This window comes from Falco cherrug, chromosome 6 (assembly GCF_023634085.1).
Source record: "Falco cherrug isolate bFalChe1 chromosome 6, bFalChe1.pri, whole genome shotgun sequence".
NCBI lineage: Eukaryota > Metazoa > Chordata > Aves > Falconiformes > Falconidae > Falco > Falco cherrug.
The window spans coordinates 49464753-49487338 of record NC_073702.1 but is presented as its reverse complement, the minus strand read 5'-3'; the positions used below and the strand labels follow the sequence as shown (position 1 = coordinate 49487338).

General features: G+C 45.2%; 1 protein-coding gene across 4 annotated transcripts in view; it reads right to left on the bottom strand.

Moving 5' to 3' along the window:
* Positions 1-19351, bottom strand: part of TMEM181 (transmembrane protein 181) — a 36039-nt gene extending 16688 nt beyond the window's left edge. The window contains exons 1-4 of one of the 4 annotated variants that reach the window (XM_055713928.1): positions 19127-19351; positions 6090-6193; positions 1338-1393; positions 455-545 (exon numbers count right to left, since the gene is read on the bottom strand). In XM_055713928.1, coding sequence (XP_055569903.1) covers positions 455-545; positions 1338-1393; positions 6090-6193; positions 19127-19257 — 382 coding nt within the window. In that variant the 5' untranslated portion in view covers positions 19258-19351. Of the gene's footprint in view, positions 1-454; positions 546-1337; positions 1394-6089; positions 6194-7744; positions 7868-11064; positions 11160-19126 lie in introns of those variants that run through there. The other 3 variants (XM_055713927.1, XM_055713929.1, XM_055713930.1) reach the window with 3 other exon arrangements.
* Positions 19352-22586: the final 3235 nt, after the last annotated feature.

Sequence of the window (22586 nt, the reverse complement as noted above, 5' to 3'; positions counted from 1 at the left end):
GTATATTAATAAAAAAACTCACAAAACTTTTTATTTATATACTTAGGCAGTAATTCACAAATGCCCTCTACTGAATCTTAACAGATTAACAATTACCAATACAGTATTTCTCACATATTTACAGGGAAATTTTTTTGAAAAATTGATACAATTACAATCTACACATTAATTACCTCCAAAATGAAGGGGGAGACAGATTCTTTAGATACTACTGCTTTCACAGAAATAGCAAACGGCTTATCCCATATACCTATTGCTTCCAGTTCTCAAGATTACTGCTGTCCATGTCTTTACTAGGGGCAGGGGGTGGCATGGAGGGGGAGAAAATGTATCAGAGGAAAAATCCACCAATCATAACCAGAAAGCAACAGGATCATGTATGTGACAGATGAAATGAAAGATACAATATACAAGTTACTATATCAGTTTCCTGAGAATTAGGTAAGATTCTCACCCTCATGCTGATCCAGCTCAACAATGCAGGTCAGCCACAGCTGCTGATTGTAAGTGGACAGTGGTGGTGAACTTAAATTAAATGGCTTCAGCTGTAAAAAACCCCATAAGATTAGCACCAGACATTATTCAGTTACATGATATATCTGTAGTTACAACGATGAAAGGCATGGTAATTATGTTTGTGACAATATTTTTGGTAATAGATTTAATATGTGCAACTCTGTGGACAGTACAATAAGCAGTTCAGATGTAAGTCTTCCAGAGAAGTAGCAAATTATTTTCAATATTAGCTTGACAGTGAAGAGCTAGACAAAAAAATAAAATGCAAGAACAGAGAACCAGAATATGAAAGCTTTCAAGAAAATGAACATGAAGGTTCATGTTAGGAAGCCAGATCCCATGTCTTGGTCACATGACAGTGAACAATTAACAAGAAAAAAACATATTCCTTCTCGGCTGATAAAAAGGAAGATCACAAGAAAGATATCATCAGTTGTCACTGACAGCATTCTTTTTCAGTTTATGTTCTCAATTTCTTCTTCTGGACCTCCTACAAGAATCTCCAATATGAACTCACCAGGGAATCCTATCAATACTCAAGGGTTACTTTATCAGAAATTACTGTTCAGAAACATCATAGAATTCCTGCCTTTCCTGCTCAGAAAATTAAGAGACTAGAAATTGCTGCTGGCCACCCATGAAACAACACAGTGGTAGTACAATACTGTACATTCAATTTCAAACTGGAAAGCATCATGTGGTCAAGAATTTTTCCAGTACAAATTTTAACACTTAAAATAATTGGGGGAAGGTGAATGTGTAACATTACTGACATTAAATAAAGCCACTCCTGTAATCCAACAATATTTATTAACTCTTACCTTTAGGCTGTTATTTAAGTCAGTTCTTGCTACAGAAGTTTCAATTACATTAGGACCTACACAATACATATGAAGGAAGAAAGAAAACAATATTGAAGTATGCATATTACTGATTAGTAATGATGTAAATATCAGATTTAAAAAGACCATATAAAATACCTCCCTGAAAAGCAGGTAAATAGTATTCCACTTTTCAGATGTTTAAGATGAAGGGTAAATCACTTAGACATCTCAACATCATTAATAAACTTGGCCTGAATGTTCCTTTAAGCCTCTCTGCCACAGTATTTCTAGGCATAATTAAATAGGAAATAAATTATAAATCAAGAACTCCGTGTCAGAAGCCCTGCATGTGTACTCTAAACGACTACAACCAACCACACTGTACTTTTCCCAAGCTAAGCTGTACATTGCATTCATTAAAGGTACTCAGCCACAGGAAAAGTTAGCTAAGCACCAGTGGCACTGTTGTTACAGTAACTTGAAGCTCAACAAACCACAACATATTTAAAACAACATATCAAACCCAATATATTTAATTGCATTATAAAGTTTCTATAGCCGAACTGCTACCACGGCCTGATTTACATAGGGCATAGCACCCATTAATGCATTGCACTCCGGGCTTGGGTAGCAGGGCAAGCACATCCCATGGTATTTGAGTGCCTGATGTTAATGCTGTTTTATCTACATGTAGTGTACTCGCTTGTACAATCATAGTAACAGTATTTTCTGGCTAGTGCGGGATTTTCATCGCATTGGTCTGTTCAAGCCAAGATACCCACATGTTTGGGAACAATTCTCAGTCTACTCAGATGGGGCCCCTCCTTCTCTATAGAAAGCTGGTGCTATAATATATTATATATATCATCACATAAATAAACATAATTGTATAAAAGTTCTATAAACAATTTCTCCCAAGACAGACGATCTATTTAATCCATAGAGTTTCATGTCCAATTGTAGTGGGAGGTGTTCAGCTTGCTTCCAGACTTTTTATGCAACCTCTCCTCTAATCATTCTGGATACAGACACACATGTACTGGTCAACCACATCCATCCACTCACATTCTACCTCTAGTTCTGTATGCAGTTAATGGGAAGCAATAAAATCATAATTTATGTTACAAGAGACCTGCAGAAGCCATCTAGTCCAGCCTCTTATTTAATTCGATCAGGTTGCTCAGGGCCATGTCCAGTCAAGTCTTGAACATCTCTAAGGACAGAGACTCCCACAGCCTCCCTGGGCCACCTGTTCCAGTATTTAACCACCCTTCTAACAAGAAAATTTCCTCATGTCTAACTGGAATTTGTGTTCCAGCTTGTGTCTGTTGCATCTCACCCTACCATCATGCACCTCTGAGAAAAGTCTAGCCCCATCTCCTGTGTATCCTCTGATAAAGTTGTCATAGACAGCAGTACAGTTTCCCCTTAGCCTTCTTAGGTATGTCTGTATGTATATACGCAGAAGTATGTACTCATGCATGCATAAGTACATACGCAAAAGGACTAAACCAGAAAAATTAAAGGGAAAAGCAGGAAAAAGTCTGTATGTATATACTGGGGTATGAACAAACATAGAGGACATGTATAGCAGGTAGGGACATAGGCAGGACATACACATGCATAGTTGGATCATTCTAGAGGCGTCACAGTTAAGATTTCTCTGTTCAAATGGTCTCTCCCCTTATGTATTCAGCCTGGCAATTTATTGTAAATTATTAATCCTCAAAACATGCTGTTTCAGCCACAAATTTAGTATTAAAAAAACTATGCAAGAAAAGCAGTTTTTCACAAAGACCATAGACTTCAAAGTTACTACAGGGAAACAATGGAAAAGAAGGAAGTTTATAAATAAGCAACATGGAATCATTCTGTGCAAGAAGTATTTTAGATTATCTGCCATGACAGCCCTAAACATGCAGCTTTGCTTGGGCTTCTATAACCACTGTAATTATAATATTAATAATCTTACAGACTTTACAATGGAAAAATGAAGAATTTCACCCATCATAATCAAAGCTTCATATTAGAATTACAGTTCAACTTCACTAACAGCTACCCACTATAAAGTCCATTCTGCATCACTGAACTTTTCAATTCTCAAGTACATACAAACAGCACAGATTTTTGGAAGGTATTTTTGTTTTGAAAAGCCTAATTCAATTTCAGTAAGTGCTCATGGTTGATAAGTCATCATCTTTCAGTAATTAAATCTTAACAAAAACAACACAATGAGCCTTTTTAAACTTTTTTTTTTTTTTTTTAAACCAGAAGATATGAATCAATATTGGGGCAGAGAGACCATAGTCCCAGTTAAGAGCAGCAACCAAAAAAATAATAAGGTTCTACTGCTGTAATTCCTACTCCTCTAGCAAGCAATATATTAAAGCTTTTTAAAGCAGCTAACCAAAACAATGCTGTGGTCATGTTACTAAACAATGGTGATTACACTACATTGTTATTGGGCGGGTTTTTTTCAGTCTTGCTCAGTCAACAGAATCATGCCTGAAAACAAAGAGAACCACCCTGAGGTGGCGAACAGGAAAATTGCACAGGTACAGAAAATGAGCTCTGCACCTTGGATTTTCCTTGCACTTGTCTCACCCGGAAGATAACAAAGACCCATTGGGAAGAGGGAAAGAAAGTGAATGTAACTTGGGGGTGTGGGGGCACGGGGAGAACAAGTGTGCACCTGTCCTGGGTTAAAAGAACTGAAGAGTAACAGCTACCTCATTAAACTGTTTGTTTCCTCGGATGAGAAGCAAGACTTCTGCTAGGCTTCCCAAACTGCAGAGAGAGATGTTGAATATGGGCAAAGGCATATTCAAGTAGCACAGAAAACACGGAGGTATCTCACACTTTTTTCATTTACTTAGTGGGTTTGGTGAGTTTTGTTCAGACTGCACCCTTTACTGAGGGAGCACCCTATTGTTAATGCCCCTCCCTCTATTCACTGGAAGCAAGGAGCTGTCAACAAAAGCCACCAAAAACATCACAGTAAATGTTCAGTGGGTGTCCTCCCAAGGTAAACAGCATTCTTTTAAAAATAATGAATGTATAATAATGAACTGTGCTCACGCTTTGTCAACAAAAGGATCCAGCAAACCACTCTTACAAGCACAAAAATCCCACAGCCATGCCAGTTCCTGAAGGGGATCACAGGCGAGCCCTGGGACCCCAGCGGGGTGCACATGACCAAGTGTTGCCTTACAGCAGCCAAGTTCCCTGGACCAAAGGCAACCACATCATCGGATCACTCTGCACACAGACGCAACACGATAACACAGCTCTCTTTCTCGTTCTGCCACTGATTAAGAGTGAAATGCTCAGTTTTCTTTTCCAAGAGCACTGCTTTTTGCCTAGCCTTACGTAAAATAACTTTCTTGCATCTCTTGCAACTCAGCAGCAGTATAAATACACAACTACAAATATGGTTCACTTTTAAAGCCAAATAGCACTAAATTAAGTAATTCCAGGAGTTTTTTCCTTTATCATTCATGTAAAATGCTTTTTTGTAAATGTATTTATACAGTATTTCAGCGGCAAAATAATGCCCTTCAGCATCCTTAGGCAAATCACAGGAATATCTGTGGTTAAGCTCTATGGACTGAAAGTCTGTCTGAACCTTAGGCTGCTACAATAAATCAAACAGCAGGAAAGAAGGTTTTATTTCACAGAAAAAAAAATTATTATTTAATGCTATTATGAAGAACATACTGCCTACAAGGCACAAAAAGCCCAAACAGCTGCCTCCACTTAACCCCCACTTCTTTCCAAGGCAGGCAGGAGGGGATGAATCTAAATCCTTCTAAAGGAAGTGAAGGACAGGGCAGAGGTAGAGACAACCCTACAAGAGGTGCCAGAGAGTGCCAGGGAGAACACAGCTGGGTGGAAATAAGCTGTAAAGTGGGGGGAGGTGGTAACCTCCTTGTCCTTAAATAATTCTTACATGGGGGGGGCGGGTTGCTTAATGAGTACACAAGTCCCTCCCTTCCCCTCTCCCTGTCCATCGCTTCTGCTTTGACAAAGATACTCTGACAGCAAAGCATTAGCTTATTAACAGTGCAGTGACAGCACACTGATTTTTTTTTTTTCCAAGTACATTTTAGACCTGGAGAAGCTCTCTGGAATGAAATACAGATGGCTCCCACACTTTCCGTCTGCCTAATGACACTCCGCATCTTTGTCAACCAGACTTTCACAAATCTCTCTGATCTCCAGGATAAGTATCCAGGCTTAGTCTCCCAGATCATCGTGACTCCCACAAAGGTCTTTGAAACCAGACACCTAAGCTCATCTATGTTTGACAAAAGAAGCTGCCATTTTTACATCACTAAAATATTCTATATTTCTGTGGCATTTATCACCCAAACATTTAGAAGCCTTTCAAACAGTTATCAATTTCCTTCCAGGAAATGACGTATGAGCACCACCATTTTACAGATTGAAATACAAAGAAGAAAATTAATGTAGCAGCCTGCTGAAAAATTACGTTACAATGAAGCAGGTTTTGTTTTACTTTACTGACTCTCCCCTGGAAAGCAGCTGCAAATACCAAATCTGTGTAGGTAATACTCCTATGAAAAAAATGAGATGGAGGAGACACTTCCCCCTCCCTGTCAAAAGTAATGCTTTCTCAGACACCTTAGGGGCAGTAAGCTCATTAGCATTTAAATACATCTGTAAATACCAACAGGTTTAGATAAAGCATACAAGAACTGAAATCTTTTACAAAGACAATATCCTTACCTGCTATTCCTATGAAGACTGTCAGACCAAAACAAACAAAGAATACTACAAAGACCAGAACAAAATGCCGTTTGGACAGTGTATATAATCGCATCGGTGCCAGCCTACAAGAAACAAAAAAAAGCACAGAATTAGCTGTTGGTCATATTTCGAAGCCGGGGTGGGGGAATAGTCCCCATTCATTCCTCCACAAAGAAAATTAAACCAAACTTTGAGGTAACATGTTAACACTAAGAAATAATATTAATGCTGCTTTATAGGGCAAGGATAACTACTAGGAATTGCTAGGCTTATATATGTGCACACACATGCACGTCCCAAAATGTATGAATTTTGCCCATACTTTTTATGCTAGGGTCTTCTATCGTCCTAAGACTTGAGCACAAGAAAGCATTTCTTAGAGAGAGAAAAAGTTACTTTTTTTTTTTAGTTCATATGTTAATACGTATAATTTAAATATCCAACATATCTCCTGCAATGACAGCTTAACCTAAAGGACTGATGTCACTAGCAACTCAGTTACCTGCACAGGATCTTGATGAGTTTTCTACACCCTATATATATATAATTTTATATATATATATATACACTATAATATATAGATATATACACTTCATCCCTGCAGGATCATCCCTAAAAAGGAGTAAGGCAAGCTCCAGATGTGCTGGAGGTACATGCTCAGGCTCTGCATTCTTCTTTGAGCTCCATCAAAGCTTGGAAAATAGAAACCTGAACTTAAATTTATTATTAGACACTTAAATACAGATACACATAAAAGCAATGACATCTCTTTCACAATTGTTTGGTGGTTATTATTAGGTTAAAGACAAAATGGGAAAAAACTGAAAAGACCAACTGCCTCCCTTGGAAACAGGTAACTTCCAGTTCTGTTAGTTTAAGGGAAACATGATCAAAGAATTAATCCTACATAACATATCCCTCGTCTATCTCCCTTTTTATTAAATGCATAGTTCAGAACAGGAAAATCCACCACGTTTCAAAATACAGCCAACACTTTGATTTTTGAGTCATGCCAGAGCTGAGCTGCCATATAGCTGATTTACTGCTGTTCCAGGAGGCACGATCATAGAAAGCTGTACAGTTTATATGGGAAAGCAATACGATTGGGGGTAAGGGCGTTTTCCGATAAAACTGTATGAGCATCATCATGGAAAGAAATAAATGCATTACATTTTAAAGACAGTGTTCCCTTTCAGCTTGGAATAAAACTTTTTTTTCACCAGCTGAATGGTGCCGTTACTGGTTCACCATATTATTGAAGAAATGCAGAAAAAGTGGTGGAATCCTTTCCATAAGCCCAGCCTGAATTCTGGGACTAGGTACCGCATGCCTGCATGCCTGGCAGCCCTTAAAAGTAAGGCAAACAATTCACTTTACACCAGTAAAAGGTAACAATAACCTCTGTTTTTAAGAATCCCTGCATTCTTTCCAAATAAAAAAATAATTACATTATTCCTTTACTGTAAGTTTGAAAGATACAAATCTTAATTTAACTCACAAAGGAGGTGGGGAAGGGAGGAAAACCCCACAGAGGTAATGAGAACTGCAAACAAGTAATTGTAAATGTTACAAGTTTTCCCAAACTGGCCTTACAGGACTCTGGGCACAGCACCTGCAAGCACAGTGTAACTTACCTTGCTTGCCACACACCCTTATGTAGCGCAAAAGCCCCACGCCAGTCTAAGAAGTCAGAATAGCTGATAGTACAGGCAAAAAAAGGTAAATTGTACAGGAAATTGTGACAGTCATAACCAGGAACAGATCAGATCTCTGTCACAGAGACCCTTACAGACAAATAAGATTTTGACTTTGAAAAATGCCAAATAATAGGCTCATTTCAAACCAGAACTTGTTTGCACAGCTTTTGCAGGGATATTAACTACAGCATTTTCCTTCAATCAATGTCTTAACACCTCAGCCTTCATGCACTTAAATCGCTTTAAAGCTACTACATCTGTAGTAGTACTACACTAAGGCGCATTTTCCTATCTGTTCCAAGGGCTCCTCCAGTTCCACAGATGACCTGTCTCCCTAATTAATTCATTCCTTAATTAATTAATTAACACTCCTTGTTTCCCTAAGAACACCACATACGGCACATTATCTTGAGATACCAAAATACTAATCTTAACAAGAAAATCCTTGCTATATAAAAATGGTACTTAAAATGCTGATATGCCTCAATGAAACATAAGGGTTGAAGGGGATACCAGATGCTTCATGGCAGAGCACACACCAAGGATCACGCAACACACAGAAACCAGGTCTGGATGGGAAAAGTCCATGAGCTGAGAATAGCTGACAATTGGAAGAGTATCGTATATATGCAGGAAAGTATGACATATGCTCATGCTGTTCTTAACAGCTATACAGTCTCATGCAGGATACTTCTGACTTGCTATGCATATTCTCGGTTCTTTTGATAAGCTTCCACATTTCAAAATGCATAATGTGAACATGAGAAGCAGCTTCACCTCCACAGTCCTTACAGGAAAGTCACCGGAGTTCACCACCCAGCCAACACTCACAGCATCACAGCTATTGGCAATTATCACCCTGGTTTACTTGTACACCAAAGCACAGATGCACTTGCAAGCTTTCAAAGAAACATGTTCCAGACGTTGGCTCATTCTTTATTCCAGCTCCTCTCCAGGTGGTGCAACACCTAGTAGTCAAAATGAGTTGGTATACACCTACCTAAGAACAGTCGTGCTGGCAGTTAGCAGAGAGGAGACCAGAGAGAGCAGGGACGTGCTGTTTTCCCTTCTTTCACACTGGTACTCCTGAAGTCTCATTTAAGCCACTGACTGTATGTGCTACTTATGTGCTACAGTATGTGCAATTTACAGGTCAGTGAGACAACACGGACTCCTTTTGTAAGGGCAAATGTAAGACCTCGGCCTAATCTTGACTCCATTTATCACGACAACAAACAAAAATTTGTAGCGCTCCTATCACATGATGTATAGAATTTCCTTGTGTGGTTTCAATGTCTCACTTCAACCTATCACCAGCTGACATACAAAGCAGATAAAATGATCTTCCTGTATGTTCATTGTTTAACATCTGCCTTTCGGAAAGAGATGATACAAAATTTATTAATATACATAAATGCAAGTTGGATGATCCCCCAACTAGCAGTTTCTTTCTTACATCTGGAAGGCATAATAAAGAATAAAATGTTTTACAGGCGTTTATGGGAAAAAGCAAAAAAAGCTTCCTCATTCTGGAAGCATCTATTCAAATGAGTTAAGAACTGTGCTTTGCTTTACCAATGGAAGACGCTTCCATCAGCCTAGCCAGAGCAGCCTGAAGCTCAAGACCAGCCATCCAAGAGTCTGCAGATTTTTCAGGCAGCTTTTACCACCTGTACTGAGTTTTATCCTGAGACAGAAACTACATATTTTATAATTAAAATGGATATGTCTAAAACCAACTGCAAAAGAGCAGAAAGCACAGAGACAGAAGCAGAATTATTTTACTCTGACATCTCAAACAGCAGCCGGTAAGAACTAAACTGCACTAACGCAATCCGTGATAGAGTGAACTATGGAAATGCACACTCATAAAACCTGCAATCTTTCAGAAACCATCCATAAGTGAGATGTAAGGGTAGGTTAAATCTTGCTCTTTGAGTAAAGTTTTGGCTCAAATGGTTAAGCAAAATGGTTCTCAAGCCGTTCCCCAACTTGAAATCACTTCTCATGCCTGCATCACAGTCTTTACAAAGACAATCACAGAAAACAAAGCCTCTTATACAATAGTTTTCACTTAAGACTCTCACTTTACAGATGGGAAGGCTGTGACAAAATTGAGATTAAGCAGTAGGTAGCACAAAGTTTAATATTAAAATCAGAAATAACTTTTACCCAGAACAGTTTTTCTGGCATGCTGACCTCAACACCTCTGCCTCCAACTGCTCTCTTCTATTCTAGGCTCACTCCCAAATAAATCCATCAAACCCACTTTGATATAAATGATTATATATGCTACCTATATTCATAGTCCTGGGTCTATTGCACTTTCTCACAGTTTAAAGACACAGCTTGCTTCAGTGTCCCTCAGGAGACCTTTAATTTCTTCCTGCAGATGTATTCTGCAATGGTTAGTAGCTAATGAGGCAGCACGTGACTACATAAAAAGATGCATGCAGTTAATACTAACAGCATTTCACAGCACTGCTCTATGACAACTGACAGCTAACCACGACTATGCTGTCTAGCTTGCGAGCACGCGGTAGGTTTGGTGCTTTTTTTCAGCGTTTTGTTTGTTGTGTTCATTGAACTCTGAACAATTAGTCACGGCGATGCCTCTATCCATGCGAAAACATATCCGGGAAAACAAGTTTTGCTTTTTCCTTCTCAGACACAAGACGGGCGCGGGGCTGCGACGGGATTCACTCCCCGCAGCAGCGGGGGGGCCGCCGCGGTCCGCTCGGAGCGGGCTGGCGCTCGCAAGGCGCGGGCTGGCGAACCATGGCCCCGGGACATGAACGTAACCGGCCGTAACCGCACTTCCTTAACGAGAGTTAACGTATGTAACCTGAACGGCAAGATCCAGGTCTTCACAGGGGAAAAGCCCAGATTCCCGCACCCGGCCAGCGGAAGGCGTTTCTGCTCCCCGTTCCGGACCTTGACCCAAGCGAACAAGCAGGTCCCGGTAACGGCGGGCCGGTGCCTGCCCCCCCGCCCCGAGACCCAGCGGGCGGCGCCGGCGGCAGCCGGGGGGCACCCGGAGCCGCAGGCCGGCCCGGCGGGCAGACGGGTATGCAAGCGGGCGGGCGGGCGGGCGAGCGGGCTCCCGCCAGCCGTTAACGGCCGCTCCCGCCCCACCAGCGCCCGCGCGCGAGGGCAGCCGCGCGAGCCCCCCGCGAGCCGCCACCCCGCCCAGCACGCGCGAGGGTCCCCGGCGCGCGAGCCGCGACCACCCCGCTCCTCCCCCGCCCACCACTCACGGCTCCATCCCGGCGCCGCATGCGCATTGGAGGCGCCTCCCCCCCGCCCCGAGCCGCCGCCGCTGCCGTGGCACAATCGCGAGCGGCGCCCCGCGGCGGCTTCCGCGTGCGTCACCCGGCCGCCACGCGACTCGGGAGACGTCACGGCAGCCCCCGCCGCTCCGCAGCCGGGGGGCCGGAGGGCAGCGCTGCCGGCGGGGGGCGGCGGCGCTACGGCGGGCCGGAGGGGACACGGGCCGGCGTTCTGCGGCTGGCGGCCGGGCGCCGCGCCGGTGCGGGGAGCGCGGGGAGCGGCTGGCGGCCCCGCGTTGAGCAGCCGCGGCGGGCAGGGCCCGGCCCGCGGCCTTGAGGGGCCATCCGCCGCCTCCCGCGCCGTACTGCCGGCTGCAGCCGCCGCTTTTCCGCAGCGGGAGCGCCGGGGCGAGGGACGGGCGCCGGGCGCAGTCACCGGCCGCCACCCCCCCCCGGGGCCGCGGGAGGGCCGCCGGGGCCCGGCGCTGAGCTTCGGCCCTTTGAGGTGCTACCTGGGCTCTGGGGAAAAGGCCCTGAGCGGCTGGGCCTCCCCCGCCCACCGGGGCTTCGACACGGGCCGCCCCGCTGGGGTGGCGGCGGCATTTTCCACGTTTCCAGCGCGCGCGTCAGCTGGTGGTGTAGCAGGAGAAGCCACGTGTATCAGGGAAATGTAACCTTATAAACAGAAAACATGTAAGACAGAGAATTGGTTCTGGATCTGATCTAAACCTGCCCATTTGAGGCGTAAGGCCTGAGGTGACTTATCTGTGGTGAACACGTGCTGGTTTAGTGCCCGTTAGAGACAGCCTCCCGGCTGGCAGATGTGATGGGATTTTTTCCCAGCCTGACCAAATGGCAATGGCTCTTCCAGCGGAATGAAAATGCTATCACTGCAGTCACCTGTACGCAGCTTCGTGGTGTTCGAGATGTGACTGAGGTATCGTGCTCACAGAGAATTCGGTCAGCTCCCAGTCACCAGCTACTGGTTTGAAGATACTGCTTAATAAAAATCTCCAGATCGCACCTAACACCATTTTGCTCTTGCACAAATGTTGAGGTACAGTTGGATTTTGTTCCACTTTCCTATTAAATGTCCTGGGATTGGGCAACAAAGATTGTCAACGGATCCACTGGGTAGCAATGATCAAAACTAGGCAGCTTTAGGGATTTTGCCAAGTTATATTTTGAGCTAATTTCTGATAGAAAGCCAGCACTTCAACACATGTCTAGGATAAAATACCTGGTGTCTAGTCTAGGATAAAATTCCGAGTAACTTCCTGGCTTTGGTATTTGTCATATATATATTGCCAACCCAGGATGACTCCAGAAATGTTTAGATAGATCAGTCAACATATAATTTAAAAATTATCTCTTCAACAATCAAATACGTCCATAAAAGCTTACTCTAGATGGTAAGATGGCTTTATTGCAATTCCTTTTTAAAGGTACTTAACATTAACAGTATTATTAATTTCATTCAGTTGCCTTACAGGTAATTCATGTAATTACTGGTGACCTGTGGGACCCAGTGTGTATCTTGTGTAGCACCACTAAACCCAAAAGAAACATGCTGGGAATTAATTCAGACAATGATACCATATTTGTCCCATCAGTTAGATCTTTGAATTACACCACTGATGATTATCTAGTAATCTCATAAAAAGGCTGTCTTGAGAAATGCATAATATGAAGTGATGAAATAAAGGCATTTATAAATCTGAAATCGACAGGAATTGCTACTGTAGGGCAGAAAACAAAGGTTTGAGAAATCAGGACAACCTAACAAACTGTATCTGTTCAGAACAAGATAGCACTACCAAGCCACAGTTTGAAGTCATTAGGTCATAGGTGATATGACATGCATTGCCTCGCTCTCAGCAGACTTCAGGCTTCCCCAACAAGTTCTCTCTGACCAGAAAATGATGGAATGATGTTTACAGCATCTGTGACCATTTCCAGTGTTCTGGGAGGCACAGTTGCAGAGTTACGACTGCTACCATTTATGTGCACACATCTGAGCTATTTGTATAACTGCTGCGATCCCTCTGGCACTCAGATGTTTCACTAACATGAATCAATGTATTCTCCTCAAAATAAAAATACATTCTTCTCATTGAATGGGTAGGAAACTGAAGCACAGAGAGACAGCCTAGCCGAAAGTCACTCAGAGAACAGCGTGTGGATGGCAGAGTTTGAAATCCAGCTCACTTCGATCAGCCATGGGACCACATTTCTCTTTGCCATCTACCAGCTTTCAAAGGGTTGTGAATACATTGTAAACACATGCATTGCAACCTGTAAGTGCTGTCAAAATAGTGGCATTGAGTTTACAAACTAAACGCTCAGAGGGAAGGTACTGTGAAACCCCTCTCCCTCCACAAATGCAGAATCAGTCAGTCTCACTCTGCTTTGCCCCTTGCAAGAAGGTGCCACTCAGTGCCTTGTCTGACGTGTTCTGGGGTGAAACAGTGCAAGAAGCTACTGTCTGCCTCATACGTTGTAGAAAGTGGATGGTGTATGGTGAATGAGGCTTGCAAGAAGAGGCAGGCTGATCTATGAACAAGAAGGCTGAATGCCAGCTCAGCTAGGATTCTGTTTACACTAACCACCTTAACACTAACGCTATGCTTTCATGACCAGTTTATACTTTCATGGCTCCTACCTACAGCTTTAGTGACAAAAGGTGAAATCCAGCCTCTCCGTAGCTCTTTGATTTTTGCGAGCACAAATGTTTGTGCAGTAGTGGTGAATCAAATAATGGAAATTATCTGAGTTGCAAGTAACTCAGAAAGAAAATGGTGTTTTGCTGGATTGGTTGCTCTGTCATTGTGCAGCTACCAGGAACATTTGTGGGCAGACGAGGAAAAGAGCAAAATGTGTGACTAGGAGAGCTAGGATGGCTTCTTCCAGCCACAGAGCCAGCTTATGGCAGCTTAAAGCCATCATGAAGCTACTGTGTTAAGTCTCCTCCTCCTGCTGCTGTTTCAAGCCTTCTAGCCCTAGCTGTGTACTTCACACTGGGGTCATTTGGGTTCTTCCCCCAGTTGCCAGGACCCAGCAGTGAGCCCTGTAAGAACAAGAGAAGGGTACCAGTTGTGGCTTGAAGCAGCCACTGAAGGTCCTGCCTGGGGCTAGGCTGGCAGCAGCATGAACCTTCAGGGAATTTCACAGCAGTTCTCTAGCAAGGTCTTGCTGACCCCTTGGCTTCTCAGAGACTTGCACTTTGAGCACTTGGGAAAGATTTTAAGAAGGTGGGAAGAAGCGTATCCTTATCACAACAGCCCTCTGGCAAACTTCTAGTTTCTCTGAAGCACACAGACACTAGTTTCTCAAAGGAAAAATGAACAGCTTCTCTCTGTTGCTGAGTAAATGATGTGCTGTTCTGTGGTCTTTTTGTTAAGGGAGCAGAACCACTGTGAATGAACTTTTCCCACATGTTTTGAAGATTAGCTATGTTTTCATGAACTGGAAACACTCGTAGGAGATGCTGAGGAATTAAGAATATCGGTATCATCTATAATTACCACTTCTGTTACCCATATAAGCAACATCAAGCATTAATTAAAGCTGCAAGTTAAATAATAAGTTTCACGATGTCCTATATGTAGTCTTTTCTTTTTGATGTACAAAATGTCGTATTATTGAATGATAGGAGTTTAAAATGTATCCCTTATTTAAAGCAGGGCAGATTGTAGGTCATTTATCTTAATCTCTGGGTATTATTACTAAATTCAGCATCAACACTGTGCTTCCTTGTATAAGCTGATTGGCCAGTGGGATATGTTCATTAACCTAGAAGTTGATTTTTCAAGAGTACCAAGCTGTTACTTAGTTATGCAACTGTGATGTCACACCACAGTTTGGCCACTTTCCTGCTCTCTACTCTCTGTCAGGTAGGCACTTTCATTGCTTGCTTTCCTATCAAAATGTTTTCAGCATGCTGAACTCTTTGACATTAGCTAGGGGATCGAGTTATGAAACTCCCACTGAAATAACTGTTGGCTGATTGGGAGGCCTGCTGTGAGGCCTGCTGTCTTCTGATAAGCTTTGTATATGTCACAGACCACATGTCGAAGAAATAAAAATGTAGATGCTTTAGTAACATTTGTACTAAGTTCTTTTTGTACCCATAGCTTAGTTAAAATTGCCTAGTGCAGTGGAGGTTGCTGTCAGCTGCCAGCCCTCCTCTCCTTGCCCTGCCATCCGGGCCAGAAGGCATGCTAGGGGAGGAAGGGACATATTGGAGTGGGAGGGAGAGACACCAGGCAACAAACTGTTCATTCAAGTGGCTTCTTCAGACCAATTTGTCAGGTGTATAAATTAGAACAACCCTGAAGTTGCTGTAATAGATCTGATGCACTTTGTAGTGGTGCCCAAGACTGATGGGAGAGCCCAACACTATTCCAGTCTGCCTTCTCTGAGCTTATCTACCACACCAAGCATCTCCTGGTGTACCACAGACTAATCCTAGGTGTACTAAGTCCAGACCGACCTGGTATTGGAGTTACCAATGAGGTTATTTAATATGACACCCATTAGTCTGTAAATAAATAGTTTCTTTCACAAGCATATCATGAAGTGCCATGTCTGCCTAAGGGAACTCTTAACCCAGGCAGATGGCGTCAGTTAGTGCGCTGAGCCACGGCCAACCCTGCTCTCTCCACCTCTCCCAGATGGCTGGGTAAACTCGTGCTTGTTTGTGGGGAAATACACCAGGATGCACAATGTACAGACTATACTGGGCTGCTGAGCAGAACAAACTAACACGGACACCCCTTCATCTCTATAGTGTGGATGAGTGCCCTGGGGCTATGCAGCGTAAGGGTGATGTGGCTTGAGGTGGCTGAGGAGCCTGCCACCCTTAGTTTTCACCCCTGCCCAAAGAACAGGCTGCTCACAGACAGCTGCTAAACCACACGTTCAAGAGCACCGTGCTTTAAAGGAAACCATCACCAAAAGATATCACTGAACTGGGACAGCCTCAGATCTGAATCTGAAGTGACTCAGCCATCTGTGCAGTGAGAGCATAGTTACTTGGGATAACAGCTTCATCAGCCGTCTCTGAGCTAGGTCATCCCTTCACACCGAATCCCCTGTCACTGAGAATAAGCACATACCAACACAGCATACAACAAGCACTCCTGAGTCAAGAAAAGCTGTTTCCCTGCCAGTCACAAAGGGGACTGCTTGGTGTTTTTCCATTTCTGCACCAGCTCTGCTCCAAAGCTTTCCAGTTTTGAGTTTTTCTGTTGGCACTCAGAGAAGGAAGCCCTTACAGAAATCAGGAGTGAGACTGCAGCAGCAATTTTTTTTTTTTCTAGAAAACATTACTTGCAAACCCACCCACCCCCTGCCCTGCCCCAGCCTCTCCTTTCCTACCACTTAATGAACTTGACCACTGTTTCTGAAGAGGCGATGGAAACCACCAGCTGAAGGCCCAATGGCTGTGCTCAACTGGTGGGAGGGGAGAGTTAAGGCTAGCAGCGGTTGATAGCCTCATATTTGTGAATACAGTGTGTGAGAGAGAAAAACATGCTTTTATGTGGTTTTACCATCTCTTCATTTTGTTAGTCTGGTATAAAATATTACTTGCTTTTAGTAACCTTACTATTTTGAAGAACCTGCCTGGTTTGAAGTAAAGGCAAGCCACACAGCCTTTCCTTGGTCAAACTTCCAAAATTCTGCCTGCTGTCAGAGCAGTATCTCCATTACATCCCTGAATGTACTTATTTATAACCTGACCAAACATACTGAATAAAATAGAGAGGATGAAGTATCGAATTCTTGATCCCTTAAGGGAGAGTTAGAATCTAAAAGGCAGATGCCGTTGCTACATCCATCCATCATGCTGAAGGGAAGCACTCACCAGAACAGCAGGTATGCAGTGACAGTAACAGTAAACTAATTTTATTGCAGGTCACTTAGGTTAGGGTTTTGGGAATGCAGGGAAGTACTAGCATGACTTCTAAGTCATGAAATGTTATTTCCTTGCCAAGAGCCCAATATTAACCCCATTTCATTCTAGATGACCTGCAGCTGATAACTCTTGGGGATATTCTTACTGAAGAAAGGGCAATCTAGCACTAACTGTACAAGCTCATTTGATGCGGTGGGCTAGCACCTTCTCTTTTCAACCCAGAAAGTCCCTCCATACACATTTAAAGTCATAAAAATGAGTTAATAACCATTTACCTTGGAGAGCTCAAGTTTCTTCTGGAAACAAAGCTGAACAAATGCCTCTCCCAGGACCTCTTATTCCTTAATTCGAAGCTTATGCCTCCCCTCTTTCTCCATTCTAGTGCCGATATTCATTATCATGCTGCCAGGTGCACACAGGCACATTTCCATCGCTCTTTACCACCTCCCATGGCTTCTCACAGCATGCTCAGGTACAAAGAGCCCCTGTTTTGACAGGAAGGACCATGGTTATGGTGAACTCTGCCAAGCTGTCAGGCAGTGTTTCCAAACTCTGTGACTCTCTGTAGGCTTTACCATTGTGAGCAATGAGACAATTTCAATCTAATGGGCCACCTGCCCCTTCCTTGGGAAAACAGGCACAGAATACTGGGGTCAAATGATCAAAGCAGAAGAACTGGGGCACCATGCACAAAGAGGCAGAAGTCCTTATGCTCAGATTTATAGTAAAATAGAGCTGAAAGAGACTTCACAAGGTACCTAATTTTTCCTTCTGTCTCAAGAGAGCATCTGCCAGACCTACGTCTTTCTTGGCACACATTTGTGAAAAGTTTTTAAAGACCTCCAGATGATGGAAATGCTACAGCCTCCCTGGATAGTTCTTTCTATAGTGTTTTACCATCCTTCCCATTCAGAAGTTTTTTCTTAATGACTAATATGAGCTTTCACTACTTCAATTAATATTACTCTGTAATCTTTTGTCCAAGACAAACTTAAAGTTTCTCTTTACAGAAATTCCTGTTGCTCCAACTTGGATGTTTCTTCTTTTCGGGGAGCAACCCCAAATTTTCCTCACACCTATGTTTGCTAGGCTTTTGATTATCCATATCTCTGTCCTTATGCTCTCTTCCATTGGCAAGCCCTTCAAGTGTGGTGCCCAGAACTGGACACAGCTGCAGCTGAGGTCTGGAGTGGTGACTGAAGTAGATGTTTTAATTCTCACATCTTACAAACCGTGCTTTTGCTGTATGCCCAAATGACATTTTTTACATGTATAAGACAATGTCATTGTTGAAAGAAGGTATTTTATAAGGTAGTATAATTCCCATACCTCCCCTCCCACCGAAAAAAAAAAAAAAAAAAAAAAGCTACCCAACTGTTTGTTCCCCACAACCTGTATTTGGGCTGAAGAGATTCATTCTGTTTCCTGGCATTTGTTTCTCCTGATTCTCGCTCTACTTTTTCAGACCCTTTCTCCGATCCAAAAATTCTTTTCTTTTCTAAGCCCGTCCTCCAACGCCGTTGGAGTCCTCCCTAGCCTTGTGTAATCCCTGAGCACGAACGGTCTCCCGCCATCACTGGTCATTTAGGGAAACGGGGGACAGGGCCACGCACGGCAGGAACATGGATGCAGCCTGCTCAGTGCACCCGTCCCTTTGCCGGCCACTGCTTTCCCCGCCCGCTTGTCCCTGTCCTAGGGCCGGTTCACGGTGCTCCAGACCACGTTCCGCCGCCTCGCTAGGGCAGGGGAAGGCGTGCACGGAGGGATGCAGATGGGAACTGCGGGTATCACCGATGTAAGGACGGGAACGCGGGAGGTGGGGAACGGCGGCGCTGGGCTTTCTGCCCGGAGGCGCTGCGGCCCCGGTACCGCCGCGGCGGGACTGCAGGGCCCGGGCCCCGCGGCGCCGCCCGCCGGAACACGGCCCCGGGCTGGGGCGGCGGCTCCCGCTGCGCCGCCGGGGCTCGTCGCCCGAAGCCCGGCCTCAGATCGCCGGTGCCGGTCCCCGCCCAGCATCCCCCGGCTCGCTCCCGGTGACGGCCCGGTCCCCTCCGGAGCCGCCGGCCGAGCGCCGCGGAGGCCAGGCCGGAGGAAGCCGCGGAGCCCCGGGGAGAGCCGCGCCCGCGCCCGTACCGGTAGTAGCGGTCATCCTTGTAGGGGGTGAGGTCTTCCTTGATCTCCCGGTAGGTCTCCCGCACCCGCCTGCAGAAGCGCTTGACCTCGCCGCACAGCGGGCTCCCGAAGGCGGCGAAATCCGCCTCCATGGCGCCCCGCGCCGCCTCAGGCCCCGCGCTCCGCCATGGCGCCCCGCCAGAGCCCGCCCGGCGCTGCGCGGCCGCGGGGCGGGGGCGGCGCAGGAGCCGCAGCGGCGGCGGCGGCGGCAGGGGCGGGCCCTCGGCGCACGGCCCGCGCCCGCGGGGGCGGCGGGAGCCGCTTCAGCACCACGGAGAGGGGCGGCCGGTGCCCGGGAAGGCCGCTGCCCCGCCCCGCCCGGGGAAAGGGGCCGGGGCAGGGCAGGGCTGCGGGGCAGGGCGGCAGGGCTGGGCTGCGGGGCCGGGGCTGGGCTGCGGGGCCGGGGCAGGGCTGGGCTGCGGGGCAGGGCGGCAGGGCTGGGCTGCGGGGCCGGGGCAGGGCTGGGCTGCGGAGCCGGCGCGGCGCCAGGGTGCCGGCTGCGGGGCCGGGGCAGGGCTGGGCTGCGGGGCCGGGGCAGGGCTGGGCTGCGGAGCCGGCGCGGCGCCAGGGTGCCGGCTGCGGGGCCAAGGCCTCTCCGCCCCCCGTGGCTGATGCCGGGCAGCGGGGGCTCCCCCGGCCCCCCGCCCCGCCCGGCCCGGCCTGCCCGCAGCGCCCGGGGAAGCAGGGAAAGGCCGCGCGTTACCTCTGCTGCCAACATCGGGGTGTGTGTGTGTAAAATAAAACCGGTCTGTTCTTCAAAGCACACCAGCTCTACCTGAAGTGGATGTCCCGGGTTTTATGGGATCTTTTATCCCACCAAAATGAGGCCGGCTGGCACCACTGAAGAAGGCCTAGCACAGGAAAGAAATCCTGTGGGAAATCCACTTTTTTTGGGCATAATGCTCCAGCATTATGAACAAAGCTGTTTTGATTTTCAGAGTGACTTCTGCTGCGCTCTGGTCAATTTCCAGCATGAGGTATTAGCTTAATTTGTATTAAATTTTTCTTCTTAAACAACCTTAAAACATTTTAACTCTGTTTTAAATTATTCTATCAATTAAAATCTTAATCATTTCCATGGATGAATGGCAATGATGGTATCCATATTAAATATGAAAATGCATCGCTATTGATATGTTGTAATAAATTCTGGAGAGCCTCTGCACTGCCCCATGTAAATGTCTTTCCCATTCGTGCTCAGGAAGCTGGCCCGGGATATTTCCCGGCTTTGCCCTTACTCTGTATTTTATCCCACACGAAGGCTGGGACATGCACTTTTACTTTAAAAGCCCACTTCGATACCTCACCAATATGTGCTGACAAGAAGTTATTCCTGGTGGTACAGTGGGAGAGGGACAAAAAAGTCCTGTGGCAGGTGGCTGGGGGAAAGAGCATGAGAGGAAGGCTGGCCTCTGGCTAAGAATTTCTGTTTCCTAACTCTGAATGTTTCTAAGCCTGAGAAGATGTAGCAGCAGGATAGAAGCCACATGCACATTTAGGCTGGAGGCTAGAAGGTTCCTAACAAGCACAGGACTATTGCTCTGGAACAGTCTCTGAAGAGGACCACAGAGCCCAGCCAGAGTTAGGGTAGAGCCTGAACAGCTTCTGAACAGCTACTCTGAAACCTCAGGACAGGCTTAGCAGGTCCCTTGCACGATTGTGACTGCCTGTGTGCTGTAACACACCAGCACCCTGCTCGTTACATACATGTGGCTGATGTAGTCATTTTCCTGGAAGTGTTTATTTCAGGGTAAACATTTCATTTGTGATTAAGATTTAGCCATGATTTCCCTCAAAGCAAGAATTAAAATTTGTTATGTGTGATGAATGTGCTGCTTCCAGCTCTCAGGCTCAGAGATAGGAATAATCAATGGGATCTTTAAATATTTACCAAAAGGAGGAAATAAAGCACTTAAAGCTTCAGCAGAGTAAACCCACATTCACTGCTAGGAGTTGCGCAGTTAGTGTAGCAAAATAATAAAAAAAAAGGCTCAAAGATTTAAAACAGATTACCATTTAATTACTTACAATGAAATGACCTCTATTGCATTTATTTCTCACACCCCACACCGCAAACCAGGGTTTGCCCAAGGGCCCAAAGCAGCACCGTTCCTGACGTGCAATCTGTTTTCCTCCCTGTTGTGCTGAACATTATCCAGGCTGGCTCCAAGCAGTGTGTGTCCCCTGCACCTCGAGTGCCTCAGGAGGAAATCACACCCGCTGTGGAAGGCTGACGGTCAGGCCTGCAGGTTACTCAGAGAAGGTGTCAGCGCTGACCATATATTAACCCACCACCTTTTGCTACCAAAAAAAAGCAGTCAATGTTTCAACTAATTACCAGACATTATGGGATTAAAATTACTAGGCTTGTGAACAGTGAAGTTGGTGTGAAGACCCAAGCTAATTGCATATTCCCATTGCGGTCCAATTAAACGCTCAGAAATGCTAAGGTCAAGAATTCATTTTGAGTTTCCAAAACACTTCAGCGTGTCAACAAAGCAAGCAATACACAGAGCTGTATGCATGTACCACCAGTGTGCCAATCAAATGTTTTCAGTGCATGGCCTCTTCTGCCTGGGAAGTGACCAGACACTGAAAGCACACGGAGCCGTGCTGGCTGTGCCTTGTGCAGCCAAGAAAACACCCAAGAGCTGAGGACACTGGTGATCTGTGATGTTCAGCCACCTAAAAGTGACTTTGAGAAAATGGTACTGTAGTTACAAGTCTGGCTTGTTGCTTTTTTTAAAAAGCGCTTCCTTTGCGACGCAGTAGCAATTCCTAGGTAACATTTTTAAGGCAAAAAAGTTACCTTCCATCCAAGCTTTTTCTTCGAAGAAATGTCATGTTTTCCTTTTTTTTTCTTAAATGAGAAAAATATTAAAATGAACTTCTAATATTAAACAGCCACTTCTATTAAAATTAAAACTGCCAATCTATTTTCCATTGTTAAAACCTAATGAACAGAATATTTCAGTTAGTTGTTACCTACCCCTAGCCCTGCAGATGCTAACAGATCGGGCTTCTACCTTCATCAGTGGGTCCATCCTGTCAGTGCAGTCATGGCACAGGTCGGGCTGGCAGAGAAAAGCGTTTTGTTCTGCGGGAAGCACAACTTCAATAAAAGCAAAGGAAGCTCAAGGTTTCATAGGCAGCTTTGCAGACAACATACAAGAGTAATGAATGAATGACCTGCACTGGGACACTGCTCTGGGGTATGACTTGCCCTGTTCATTTCAGGGCACCCTAACTCATCTGTCCAAGCACAGCACCTTCTGTGTCAACCTATTTTGCTGCTTTGCACAGCACGTAATAAAAAAGAGGCACCATCAAACCGCATGTAAGAACAAACCAGACTAAAGTAATACTGAGAGTCCAATAAATCTCAGTTAGAACGTAAGCATCTGGAACTCAGTTGATCCCT